General features: G+C 47.4%; 4 protein-coding genes across 4 annotated transcripts; all 4 read right to left on the bottom strand.

Moving 5' to 3' along the window:
- Nucleotides 1-923: 923 nt before the first annotated feature.
- DFJ58DRAFT_779182 (Rho GTPase activation protein) lies at nt 924-3341 on the bottom strand. Its single transcript, XM_041389670.1, has 11 exons — nt 3257-3341; nt 3066-3207; nt 2773-3018; nt 2595-2723; nt 2417-2543; nt 2221-2357; nt 1894-2170; nt 1702-1842; nt 1547-1652; nt 1336-1486; nt 924-1274 (listed from the first exon to the last, which is right to left on the bottom strand). The coding sequence occupies exons 1-11, from the start codon at nt 3274-3276 to the stop codon at nt 1209-1211; spliced, it is 1542 nt and encodes a 513-aa protein (XP_041245714.1). The 5' UTR covers nt 3277-3341; the 3' UTR covers nt 924-1208.
- On the bottom strand, nt 2948-3954 carry DFJ58DRAFT_779174 (uncharacterized protein). The gene is made up of 4 exons (XM_041389669.1): nt 3550-3954; nt 3257-3487; nt 3066-3207; nt 2948-3018 (listed from the first exon to the last, which is right to left on the bottom strand). The coding sequence occupies exons 1-2, from the start codon at nt 3892-3894 to the stop codon at nt 3410-3412; spliced, it is 423 nt and encodes a 140-aa protein (XP_041245713.1). The 5' UTR covers nt 3895-3954; the 3' UTR covers nt 2948-3018; nt 3066-3207; nt 3257-3409.
- Nucleotides 3955-4118: 164 nt separating this feature from the next.
- On the bottom strand, nt 4119-4728 carry DFJ58DRAFT_701304 (uncharacterized protein). Its single transcript, XM_041383598.1, has 4 exons — nt 4691-4728; nt 4521-4636; nt 4388-4470; nt 4119-4340 (listed from the first exon to the last, which is right to left on the bottom strand). Exons 2-4 carry the CDS (start codon nt 4587-4589, stop codon nt 4259-4261), a joined length of 234 nt encoding a protein of 77 aa, XP_041245712.1. The 5' UTR covers nt 4590-4636; nt 4691-4728; the 3' UTR covers nt 4119-4258.
- A 946-nt stretch (nt 4729-5674) lies between these two features.
- Nucleotides 5675-8375, bottom strand: DFJ58DRAFT_715622 (Nup85 nucleoporin-domain-containing protein; the record flags this gene model as incomplete). The annotated part of the gene is made up of 11 exons (XM_041384144.1): nt 5675-5934; nt 5986-6240; nt 6288-6414; nt 6467-6773; nt 6823-7017; nt 7066-7467; nt 7514-7761; nt 7810-7897; nt 7956-8032; nt 8082-8174; nt 8232-8375. 11 exons carry the CDS (start codon nt 8373-8375, stop codon nt 5675-5677), a joined length of 2196 nt encoding a protein of 731 aa, XP_041245711.1.
- Between the last annotated feature and the right edge of the window lie 5268 nt (nt 8376-13643).

The raw sequence follows: 13643 nt of genomic DNA, 5'->3' as shown, positions 1-13643 counted from the left end.
AGTGTGGCCGAGCACTACGCTAGAGCCTAGTAGGTACTAGTAGGAGACAAGAGTAGTCACGTGCTGCACTGACGCTGTCCTTACTCTAACACTACGCTCGTGCCTCGCTTCGGGATAGACCGCCAGCATTTACCTGCCTAGACGTCCAGTACCTGTACCGTAGTTTCCACGTACCTGATCTAATTAGATATGACAGTGACATGTGCTGACGGGTCTAAATCGACATTTCTGGTTGTTACCAGCCACATGAATAAATACTGAATACCGAGGGGCCTTACAGTAGTGTAGAGTGAGTGACACTACTAAGTGGTGGTGCTCGGGAGTGTTGACACCCTCGGCTGTAGTTTCCAGAAAGTGGGAAATTAGTCGAAGACGTCCAGAAGCGCATCTACACGATTTCTCGATTGCAGATGTACGCATGCAAACTATGTGGGTAAGTGGGGTGACATCTAGAATACACGTTTAATAATACAATATAGTGTTATCGTAGCTGCTCACCTCATGGTCCTGTCCGCGGACATTTGTAGGATTGCAGAGAGCTAATTATTAATGTGTCGATCGAGATCGCCGTCGATGTCTCGTGTGAGAAGTTGTTTAGCAGTAGACAAGTCCCCTGCTACGTATGCATTGATTCCAGCGGTTGTGTTGATGAGGAGGATCCACGATATGTCATGGACATGCTCAGATTGCATTGTCAGAATCAGTGATGGAATCATGCCTTTGAATCAGGAAATTCAACTCGAACCTACGGCGGACTCGGAGGCGAGGTCTGCTTGGACTATCTGCGCGGGTAGTGAAATGTAAATAGGGAGGGACAACATGAAGCAAGGAGTCAAACCTTCGCTGACGTTGACCCGCAGCTCAGCTCACTCCAGTGAAGCAAGCACCCTCTTATCATTTACAAAATGCAAAATCGTACGATATCAATGTCACGTCATTCAATCCGATCCATTGATCTCCCAAACTAATTATAAGTGATACACAGTACTTGAGGGCTGAGTACATACATATCATCACGGTCCAAACGAGTACGCATGGATAAATAGAATCACAACCCAACGATTATATCAAACGAGTGACTAGAAATCTGTTCCAGGACCAAAGCCACAGCCGACCCGGCAGATGACCCTGGCCTGCGGCGGTTAACGGGTATCATGAGAGGTAAAGGAAAAACCACGGCAAGTTGCCTGCCCGAAGAGGGGCAGAGCCTAAGCACCCACTTCAGCTTCATCAACGAAGATGTCGGAATAGTGGTCTAAAATTGTCTCGATCGCCTGTAAGGTATAAATCAATGTAACAAAGCTGAACCAAGAGTTATCAAGGCTTGATAATCACCTTATTCTGAAAAGGAGCATCTGCTATGCCCCCGTTTCCATGACCCGAAAAACTCCCGTTACCCGGTATTATCTGACCAAAGAGAGTCTGTCCGAACACGATGGCAAGATTCTGGATAGACATGGAATTATCTGCCTCGTACTCCGCGATCCTGCAGCACGGGGTCAATTGATTGATCAGCGGAAATAAATGACGACAAGGGTGAACACACTTGTGCAAGTGCCCCAAAAAATATTTGAGTGTAGCGTAGTTCGGGTCCGGTAAGTCGTTGACTCGCTCGTGTAAACGTATGTGCCGCAGGCGATCGTTCTCGATTTCTGGAACTCTGTAAGAAGTCGCCATTTTTGGATAGCATAAATAGCTTACTAGCGGCTTCCACAAAGCCCTGATGCAGGGTTGATGTTAGTAGCGGATCAGGAAGCTCTCTGAACCACATCTTGAGGACGCTAGTCACATTGTTGATGTCAGATATCCACTCTTCCGAATCCAAGTTGACGGAGTCTATATCTGCGGAAATAGCCGTAAGCTCTAGGTCGAACAGAGCCGACGAATGCCAACCTTTGTCTAAACGCTCTTTCAGTGAAGCAACTTTCCGCGCCATACCACTGATTCGATAGATGCCTTGGGATCGAAGGCCATGCTTTTCGATAGCAACACAGCACTTTTCGAGGATTGCTGGAAGTTCAACATTGTCTCTCGCCATCTGCTCTGCAAGATCTACGCCGAATGTTGGCCGGCCCTTATCAGGTATTTGGGCGTTGTGACCATTCCCAATCGGAGCATTTACATGAACAGCAGAATGTGCGCCACCCCCGTGGGTCGGCAACGGTGGCAGCTGATAGTCGTGTTGGTGCTAATTCCAAAGAGAAAATGTGGATGACGTACAAAACCTTCTTCTGCTGGACCTTCGCGTCGCGGTCCGCGGGGAGCGGCTCCGCCACGCGCGTATGCATAGTTCTGCATGTAGACCTTAAAGTCTGCTCGATTATCAATAGACTCGATCGTAGATTTCAGGCCGACGCCTGTTTAATGTGTGATGAAGCGATTAGTAGGTACTAATTTGTGGCTGATGAGATCTTACCATCTTCTGGCCCTACTGGAACAAGGGTTGATCCGTCGCTTAGAACTATGCTCTCGAATAAAAATGCATATCTCGTCAAATGATATTGCGTCCCGAGGTCTATTTCGTCAGCACATTCTTTGAGAGCCTATAAAATTACATCAGCCCCATCACGACGTCACGGTTGATTTTACTCAACACGTAGTATCCGAGGGAGCTGGAAATTAAAGTATTCCTGTCTCATTGCTTGGGTATCAGTAAGTGCCTTGCGGTATGAGTCGGATGCATTCGATACACGTGTGCGGACGTCGTCTTCTTGTCTTTGTATCTGAAATGACGAATGAGGGACTGTCGTGAACAGCACAACAAATGCCAACATTTCCAGGATTCTTCCCTTTGAGCAGAAGCCCACCTTTGGCTACTGCTTTTCCAAGTGCTCGTTTACCTGCGACTCCTCCTTGGTTCTTGGCTTGCAAACCACCGTCCTTTAGGGACTCCCCCTCCTTCTGAAGCAAGACTCGCTCAAGTTCCTCCGATGAGACCTCCAATCGATTTTTTGACTTTTCCATGTTCAACTCTGATTCTTGCAGGGCGCGTTCGTAGCGACTAGCCAGCTCCTTAGTCTAGGTAATGTCAAAAAATGACCTTCAAGTGGAACGATGCGAAGCACCTGTTTTCTGTTCTTGTCCACTTCCTTTGCGAGTGAGGCCAGCTCATCGCTCATCTCATTTAGCCGCTGGGCAAAACGAATCCTGTTCTCTGCCATAACTTCATGGATTTTCATGGATGACTGCCAAGCACCCACGAAAGACCTGTGGATTGTAATTAGTGATATGCGAATAGCACTCGGTCCATATTTACCCAGCCTTCCCGTCGTTCATAGAGTATACCTCGGACGTAGTTCGTGCGAGCTTCTGCAAACTCTTCCCATACTCTTCTTCCAAGACTTGCTTTTTTCTTGAAGAAAACTGAAGCTTCCTACCAAAGAAACTTCATATAATGCCTTTTTCAAATTCAACAAATTGAAATATTACTCACGCGACACGAGACCATACTTTGTTTAATCCGATCCAGCAGCAAAGGTACACCACACTAGGGCGGTGCCAAGACATGTCAACGGGCATGGCGGACATCACAAAGTTTGAAATACTTACGTCCAGCTCGCACAATACTCTTAATACATTCTCATCAAAGCTGGTCTCCACAAGACTGATAGCGTCGCTCGGGATCATGGATAGTGTATCCTTGCGTTCAATCGTCACCGGCACACTATCTCGCCATCTCGAACTGGATGATCGACCCAGCGAGTCCGAGCTTGACCTGGGAGGAGGCGATGATGGCTTGACTGATAAAGAAGACAAGGCAGGAGCAGTGACGGATTCATGAATAAGAGACGGGCTATTAGGCTGGAATAGGCCGTAATAAGGAGTCTGGCTAGCATTAGGATCAGAATTATCAGTCGATTCCCAAGCAGTCGAGGAGTAGCCTTCGTCGGCCATGGCTACATTCAGCGCGGGTTATACAGGCTCGGGAAGATGGCAAGCAATTGTAAGGATCCTGTGAGTAAAGTCCACTAATGCTCGGAACAACTACCGTGGATTATGTAACTTTCCAGAACAGGCATATGTCGTTCGGAGAGTGTTGGTGCAGTTCCCCTGAACAAGGGCCTAAGAAAAATTTACAAAACTGTTCCATTGTGTTGAATAAACTATCTCTTATACCTCTACAATATGTAAAAGCTTGCGTAGGAATGATCTAATGACTTGGTGACCGAGGAGAGTACCGTATGGAGCATCACAAAACCAGACACACGAAGGCCAAACGAATGGTAGGCAATTGCAGATATAGAAATTTTCATCTTCTTTAGTGACCGTTAGTCACTCCCCCGCAACGCCGACAAGGGTTACTGAATTGTTCCATGATCAATCCTTGGTCAGGAAGCATTCTGGTGGTCGTGAGTTCGCAGTCAGAATTGTCAAGCAAGATACTAACGTTTGGGAGCAAGTAGATCCACAACTATGTGCCCCCGTCTGATGCGATGGACTGAAACGACAGTCTCTTTTGCGACAATCGACCTACGCAATGATTAGTCGTCGATGGAATATGCACCATAGTCAACACATACCACTTGTTGTCTGGTGACCGTTTGGTGGCTGCAGCTATACTCTGCGTACTGAATGATTTTGTAGCACATTCCAAGAAAGATTCGCAGTTAAATAATCCGCAGATCAGCATTGAGGGCTGGGTTATAAGTTACTCTGGGATCTATACATCACCAAATTAACATAAACTCACCTGACCGCCGAAAATGATGAATGTATTAATTGAGCTTCATCAGCTGTGCCCTTGGATCCATGAGTCAAGGCAATCTAGGTTGCGATCGTAAAAAAAATCGCTCCACCGAGCTGCTTTGGGTTCGGCTATTGCCACCCCCACCAGAGCCCCGGGTTGTGGCTCTCTCCAGAAAACAGATGCAATCTGCCGCCGATCCAAGACAAGATCGTCTTCCGCTGCGGAGCGGATCATTGGTCACGATAAGGGGCAATACCACCACTACTTGTATCGACGCTGTATTCGCTATTTTGGCAATCAGTAGGTGAGCGGTATGAAGAGCACGACCCTGGGGATACTCACCAGCGGCATGCCCGTTGTCGATAAGGCTCGATCTAGGTTATATTGGACAGAATGGTGAGGCTCACAATATCGAATGAGAAGCGGTCAAGTGGGTTAGCCACGCCGCTTTCATGTTACTGACTGGCCAAGCAAGAACGCATTGATATTACCCGTCGTATCAACCGCATGCAAATTGACAGGCACGGGCCGAGACAAGATCTTCAAGGCTTCGCATGCTATAATCGACAATTAGGCATCCTCGTTGAAGACACACAATGTCCCAACAAGAGCCAACAGGAACTCTGAATGAAACCTCCTTGATGGCCTCGGACTAAATGAGGTCCCACGAAGGTTCTAGCGCTCTTCTACGATAATTTGTTCGGCACCAAAATTCAAATGCTCCATGACAATGGGACGAACCTTACACACTTTGGGTATAAGAGTGAGGAAAAAAATCGAGTAAAATTCCAGTTGGGCGAAAAGTAAAAGATGGGGCTCAAGTTTTGCCTAGGTATAACACTCGCATCGAGCGCAGTTAGCCAGCCCAGCGGTACGAAAGTTCGCCGTTAGGACAGCACACGGGCTTTTTTGAAGCTCCATTAAAGTGGTACTAACTCATAATGTCAATCAAGCACGATAACTGCAAAGACATAAAAATCAGGTATGTCACACCGCAGCGGTGAATTTGCGCTCTAATATCTGTTTCCCCCCCGTGCCAATCATTGTGCATCTGGCAAAATACTTCGCCAGTGCCAGACGTACGCCTTGGAGTGCATGGAATGCCTCAGTTGTCCCACCAGAACCGAACTTTGAGATCAAGACACAGAGATATTCATCGCCGGATCCTTGATCAGTTCGCGCAATTACTTCTTCCAAATGCTGTAGCAAAATGCATGCGCTTGCATACGGAAAGAGCAATGTGGCATCTAGCAGAAAAGTCAGGCACCCGACACGCGTATATGGAGCTCGTTACGTACCATGCTGCAAAAGTTGTTGGGAATCGCACAGTAGGACCGCCCACCACGATTTCGGAGTAAGCCCATCTTGGAACATTGATACAAGATCCCACGCAGCATCCTGCAGATCCTGATTACTCAGGCGCTGATGGAATTCAGCGTAACGAACAGCAAACATCAAGCGGTGGATGAAGATGCCCTGTGCACCGGACTGCATCCGAAGTGCCTGGAGTGACGGCGCAATCCCAGCCACGTAACGGGTGAATTGTTCCGGCCCTGCTGGTATTTCATTCAATGCCGAGCAGGATTCAAGCTATTCATACCTGCAGTGATATATTCTTGTAAAACGCGATCAACCACGCGACCTAGTCCAGGCCAGTCTTCCGCTGAAGAAGAATATGAAAGTGCGAGTCCGTATTCCTTTTCTTGTACAAATGTCTGAGCGGCTATCTGTATGAAAACATGGTGAACACAATTGGTGTAAATTGAAGATGATGCATACGCGACAAATAGTTCGTCGAACTTCCTCCCGCTGATATTCATAGCACGTCGCATTGATGTCTTTTATCACACCCGCAAGATCTCCCGACTTTAAATTATCGGCACCTTTTTGCTCCCCTTGGCCATGGTTGATTGATCCGACGAAGCGCAACTTGAGCGGAACGTGCATTAACACTTCGTCGGCACTTCTGACGCCAATCTCTCCACAAGAAAACATGTACGCCACAGTAATTCTCCAAAGCGCAGGATCAGCATGAAGGTACTGTGCATAACCAAGCACGTAAAAATCTCTGACATTGAGACCTGAGCTACAGAAGGCATAAGCACTGTTATCCCCAGTAAAAGACTTTAACGTACTCCTCGTTTGTGTCCTTTTCGATTAAAGATAATGCTTGCATCAAATCTGCCATATGCGCAGCAAGCCAGGGGTCGAGCTGCGCTGCGTGGGACAGTGCTTTGGCAGGGTCACCGCTGAACAGCGCTGCATGTACCATATCCTCCAAATTTGTCGGATCCTGGGGCATGTCATCAAGGACCTGAGAGACAACCTCACTGTTAAGGATGTCAGTATAAATTCGGTCTTGGAAGGGAGTAACGTACGGTAAATCCTGTCTTCGTAATCTTGCATCGGCAAATACGCCCCATGAGACAGAAATTTCTCTCCAGTCCGCGCCAAGATCTTCGCAGACCCGACGAATGACTTCACTGCGCCCTTCTAGTATACCAACAATGTCACTTAGACGATCCCACCAATTCTCAATCCCGTCATGCCGATTAGATTCAGACACGCTGTCTAGTTCAATTCGCAGAGCTTTCACCTTATCCTTCCATCGATGAGAAGCATATGCAAAATCGCGCTCCGCCTCAAAAGATTGAAGGTGAGGCTGAGATTGAAGCAATGGGGACAACCGCTGAGCAAGCCGGCGGAGGTTGTCGGACGGGTGAGTTGATAGCGTTGCGAGGAAGAAGGTTGCGGCTTTGGAAAGACCTCTCAAAGTCACCCTGTACGGTATTAGCTTGTTGAGTAGTATGAAAAATAGGATCCTACCTAACAAGATATGGCCAGAATGTCTCGTCTTCCCAAGGACGATCTAGACCTGATAGGTGATCGCCCTCCTCCGTGGAAGGTTCGATGAAGTGGACATTCAGCCACTCCATTAAATCGTCACCGACTGGTGCGTCTTCGTACCCGTACTCGGGTACGTATAAAACAGCAAATAAGGCAAGACACGTGTATAAGCTGCGATAATGATCACCGGAAAATTGGGAGGAGCCCTGAGACTGAACAGACGTTTGCTATCTCCCGATCAACATCTCATAATTATACAACACGCAAATACTCACCGAGGTGTGTATCCAGCACTCTCTGGTGAAATTAACATAATCCAAGGTTAGCTTTCTGATCACATCATGGGTTTCTTGACTGTGTAACCTAATGTGGCACGGGATTAGTGTGTATGACAAATAAGTTATCAGTTAAAGGCCAGCACCATTCCTGTCCTCGGCTTTGAGCCGTGTTAGTCAAGTTTTGTAACGCAGCAAATATTATGGATGTATCTCCGATGAACTATCAAAACATGAACGCGTGCGATATAGTATAGACCGTATGGACACACCAGTCGTCTTTCAGATGATGGCAAAATTTCACTGCTCGCGAAGAATATGGGCTGTTCTTCCACACCACTGGCTTTTATGCTCGGAACATCTTTCTAACACAAATTATGAATTGGCATTTCGTTGAAGCAATTTGACGGTATGAGACCTACTCGGGCAGATGGAAATACAGCGTACGCCTGGTTCAAAGGTGATTGAGCAGATAAAAGCGTCTTTCCTGACTGGAAGAACTGTTCGGTGTGTCCGACTTGAATGAGAGGAGGGAAGAGGTTGAGGTGGTGATCAATGGAGCTCATGGGGTTTTGAGGAGTGGCACTTGCAAATAAGTATAAGAGTTCCCTTGCTCTTGCGCACTATCACGTGTGAATATAATGGAGCGAGTTCGGGACGGTCTACTTAGATGTTCGAGGTAGTTGGTCTCAGTTGGTTGGTTCTGATATTGATTACGATTACATGAGTTCCCTCATTCGGATATATCAATAAACATTATTATTACATAAACAGAAATAGGTCAAAATATCGATTATACGGCGCAAATATCTACCGCAAAAATCGGGAACACAGCATTCGGCAGTACAAACTTAGAAACAAAAGAGTGTTGAAGAAAGGGTTGATGCATTGATGCGTTGATCAGGTGTGACACCGATCCTGTAGACTGCTGATCACAACCTTCCCAAAACGATTTATTCCTTCAATTTTGATCCCACTACTGCTACACCCAATTATTTCCAGCCTACGAATCCCCAAGCTTAAACTTAAGGTTCACTAACACATATATGTAACGTCATATTGTTAGCATAAACTCAACTCACTATGTAATTAACTGCCAAAAAATTTCAGGCGGTGTCTTATTACGAACACTCAACGGTTTCGTCATTCAATGACGGCCTCGACCTCCCCTCAATCAGTGATACGCTTACAGCTACCTACGCCCGGGCGCAATGCATAAGATCAGCACACATCATCCCCCCAGTACTAGTATGTGCTAGATTGGTATGGTAATGACTCCATGACACATCGACATTTTATTAGGCATATCAAGCTAAAGCGTTTTGCAGGAGGGCGCGTTACGAGGACCTAATGCAGCTTGGGCCTTTTTAATCGGCGTTTATTCGAAAGTCCACCCACACCCTTGATGTGGTGCTCATTTCCGCGAGCATCTACGGCCACCTTAATCCGAGCTCGGAATTTTTCCGTGGTGCTGGTCCACCTGACTTATCCTGGTTCTTGAAACCTTAGGATAAAAAGATAAGGCCAAGTAAAGAAAATTCAAGGCGAGTCTGGCTGTCAAATTCCTTTTGTTGAAAGAGCTGAGAGTACCTTTTGTGGATGGAGCGCAGTAGCTTTCAAGACTGCTACTGAGTGACTACCGCATTCACGGTGGTTTAGCCTGGTGGTTGTCCCCTCATTCGCAGAAATGCCGCGATACAACGCCATATATCTCAGGATGCAATTAGCGAGCTACGTGCCGTGGTGCCCAGAGCTTGAGAATCCTGTGCGATAGCACCGATGGTCGATGTTACCACATGGGGCAAAGGGCTCAAACTTTCCGTCAATCTCGATTGACCTAGTTTCAGCCCTCCAGCTCAGGAAGGCCGAGGTTTTGGCAAAGTGATGGCTTCCTGTACATCCGTGAGAGTTGCCCTGTAGCCACCTCATGTAGATGACTGATTTGAAGACCCAATGCTATCTATCGAAGCTTCTCGATAGATCAGAACATCGAGGCATGTTCTTGCCCTCGTTTTCGGGCGTTCCATTTTAGCAGTTCCACGGTGATCGCAGATTGGCAAGCTACGAACCGGTTTGCATGACATCCAACCTGGTCGTGGACTTCGTGATCAGCTTGAAATGCTCATGAGGCTCTCGTTGAATATCCAATCGTATCTGTGGTTTGTTATGAATATTATTCATTGATGTTTTTCTCCATATAATATTCAGGGACCGTGGACGGTTTAAGAGAGAAGCTGAGGGAGTTGTTTTAGTGGCCGCCGCAGCTTTTAAGTTCTAGACTTACTAGAACGTCATTTCTCAACCATACTTTTCTGTTCTTGATTTTTCACAACAGAGGCACGCACGTCACCGGCCGCATCAGGAGCGGAATTGACGGTCCATAAAACATATAGATCATGAGTTGATAGGGCTAACTCGTCAGCGTGTTGAAATCCGAGCTTGCAGTTCAGTAGCATGAATGAGTATTTTGATCTGCGAGGTGGAGCCATTGGCGCAAAATCAGGTAATATTCCACTTGATTCCACTGATTACTCGTGCTGTTCTTCGAGTCCTGGGCATGCCATCGTCCTATGGTAGTACACATAATTCAGTAGCGATTATTGTACAAACATTCGTTTTCATAGGTTATTTGGCATGTCGTTTTCGATTCCCTTCGCAACGAAAAAAATAATTTTAGCCTGAGGCAACGTGCACGTACCACTTTCGATCGGTCCATGTTTTGCACGGTTTAGCCATGGCCACACTGACATGACTTCACCACGAGGAAAAAATCTCCTGACCCAGAAAAAATAAAGTCATAACACGGCCTCGCCACAGAGAATAAAGAAATATCACAAGGACTATCGCTGCCCGCTCGCACGAAGTGTACCTTTGTCGGCACCTGGAACATTAGTCACATCACCGCGCTGGCCATCGCCCGCGCTTGGAATTTCTTGGCACAATTATTGTCTCGCCTTCGATGTCAAACCAGTTATACTTATTTCACAGGACGATCAGTTTACGATTTGGTACGATTTGGTACGATGTTTAGGGAATGGGGAGCAGGCCATCCTCGTTAACCTGATGGTCCCCAGATTGGTGAGCAGAATCTGATTGGCTTTGATGTCTCTGCGATACCGAAAGATTATATCCAGCCAGTTGAGAGCAGAAACACACCAGTACGCCATCTACGCGCCTAATCGTCGACATTCGTCCTGTGATGCAGCCGGCATCAAAGGCGCTCCCACTAAGGCACCAGTTCCTTGAACATCATTGCTCATGTCGCTCCAGTGCGCCGATCACAGAGAAGGCATATTCCACACCTGAGGAATCGGTACATCATGTACGCAATGGCAAACTCTTACCTTCGAATGTACAGCACTCATCGTCCTGAGGAATACAGATTGCAGAAGTCGAAGTTGCTGGGCAAAGAGTGGTCTCGTTCTGCTGGTCGAGGAGAACTATGTTTCATTACTTGGTGCGGGTCGTAACAAGACTGGCCATCTCGACACCAGAAGGCATGCGAGGCATCGAGAGACTGGGAGGTTGCATTGCCGATGGGTCCAGTTGACAGTCCTAAAAGTGGGATAGTAAGTTTTTTTTTGCGGCTGTGTGTCTGGACGCCCGGTAGGTTGATGATTACATCTTCCACGTTGCCATTGTCATCTAAAACGAACTCTAGCCCAAAGTGACTTTACTGCAGTCAAATGACATCAAGTATTACACCCTCCGATACCTCGTGACACCACTCGATACACCGAAGCATCGAAGACGAACTTTCCAGCCTACAGTGATGGAAAGTAACAGCGTCTCCTGCGAAACCGTATTTTATACCATACAGCACCGTGGTCTCGCTGCTATATATGATTGTTATCTCACATTCATGACGTGTGTCATCTCCCTTTGCGACATCATATAGCTTGCTTCATGTGACGCGGCTTCCTGCGGTGGCATGCAAATCGGGTTTGGTCTTCCTGCTCTCGATGTCAGAGCAAATCAGCGCCACAGAGAAAACAGCCCCGGTGAAGCTTCGTTCAGCTCACCGTCAGCGTTTACAACGTTATCCGGTTTTATCTTCGATGAGCCACCCTCTGTGTCGCCGCTTTGGGCACCCGTGTTGGCCAGTAGTGGACGGTCTCGAGGGTGCTCAGACATTGGATCGAAGCACTTACTGGAAGGATGTCGCAGCGTATCATACATCATGGGCTTGGTGAAGCAAGCTTCTCATTCATGACCTGAAATCGAGCTCCACCAGTCAGGAACCCCCATTTCACTGGAGAAGATTGGCTCACTCCGATCCCGTGAGATTCTATCTCCGCGACCCAGTGCAAGATGCTGGACAATACTCTTCTACCAGATGCGTATCCCCAACTTGGTTGAAGTTCGTTTAGAGACTTTTAACGGCGATCTACGGTTTTACGATACATGTGAACCACATTCGGACGCGACGCCAAGGTCTAGGTGCGTGAAAAAAAGCATGGCCGCTGGCTAACATGCCACAACATTCTTGTAATCATCTATGTGCCCTAACGCCCCCACCAAAATCATTCATGCATACAAACCAAGTTTCCTGTGTCATTACTATCAAGGACACAGTTCAGTGACCTGGAACCTGTAACTAGCGAATTTTTGTCGCGGACCCCCAGCCTATTCCGGTCAGCGAGGCCCGACGCATGTTCCTGTCGATTGGCTTTTCTCTTTTTGTTGTTTTCGACCCTAATCTATGACCACTAGGTCATTGTACCCAACGTCGGGCAGTACGACTTTTTTCTCACTATTGCGCCCCAAATTCAAACATCTAATCCTCTAATTTTCCACTCGCGACATTTTCTTCAGCTCGGTCGAGGATCCTAGATCAATATTTAGTCCGGGTTCTTTGAGTAAATGATCATTCGTATGATTGGGAGCTGGTCACAATTTTGGACCGTTCTTTTCAGGAAAATCATGGATATCCTATTTGTAGAAGTTCGTCGTCAGCAGCCGCGTCCCCGGAGACTGCCCGTTAGTGAATCGAAGGAGTAGTTCGAGAGCATCATGGATTTTGGTCCGATCGGTAAGCCCACTTTCTTTCTCCATACCTCGTATGGCAGCGCTGTAGTAGCTTCCAGATTAGCAGGGCAGCATGGTGTGGGTCGTTTGCAGAGCAGATGGAACACAAAGGTGGAGCACAATGGTCATCGTAGTTCGCTCTCTTTTGTTGCACTCCTTCCCCCAATCCGTTCGTGGAGCTAATTGATATTCATGCTAGGCATGACAAACAACTTCCCTCATCGAGAATAAAATGCACTAGTTGAATTGCGCCCTGTGTACTCATTTGAGACCTAGAACCCTCTAGCCACTTGCTGAGTCACCGAAACCACCTAGTGACGTACGAGGACTGACGACGCTTGAAGCTTATGGGAATGTAGGCTAATGGCCAGAATGTAGCTCTAAAGTCAAAAGTCGACTCGAGATGGAACGAAGAAGGGGACTGCTATTGCAATAGCGGAATCCCTTTGCTCCACATACCCTCCGACGCCATGAATTGCGACATACGGCGGCGCTGTCGACGAATATAACTAAGGTCCTGGATCGTGCTGTGTCTAGGTCAAAGTGCAGCTCTCGCGCCTACCGAGTGTGCCACCTGTAAAGAGCTGAATGCCCGAAGCACTTTTGTGCTGCGCTACCGACAACACGGCTCGGTAACGTATCCCCTCCCAAGCAGTAATTCTCACAGTCGACAGCGCGAACCAAGCGCCAATTCCATAGTTACCCTCTCATGCGCAAGTCCACGCAGAAATAAGCCTTGTGCAAACGTGCATACACTCACCCCTTCACACTTTCACAGCTCTGGGCGATCCATTCTAACCAAAGCA

This window comes from Suillus subalutaceus (genome assembly GCF_016647625.1).
Source record: "Suillus subalutaceus strain FC151 chromosome Unknown DFJ58scaffold_32, whole genome shotgun sequence".
Classification (NCBI taxonomy): domain Eukaryota; kingdom Fungi; phylum Basidiomycota; class Agaricomycetes; order Boletales; family Suillaceae; genus Suillus; species Suillus subalutaceus.
This window is presented reverse-complemented; position numbering and strand designations above follow the sequence as displayed.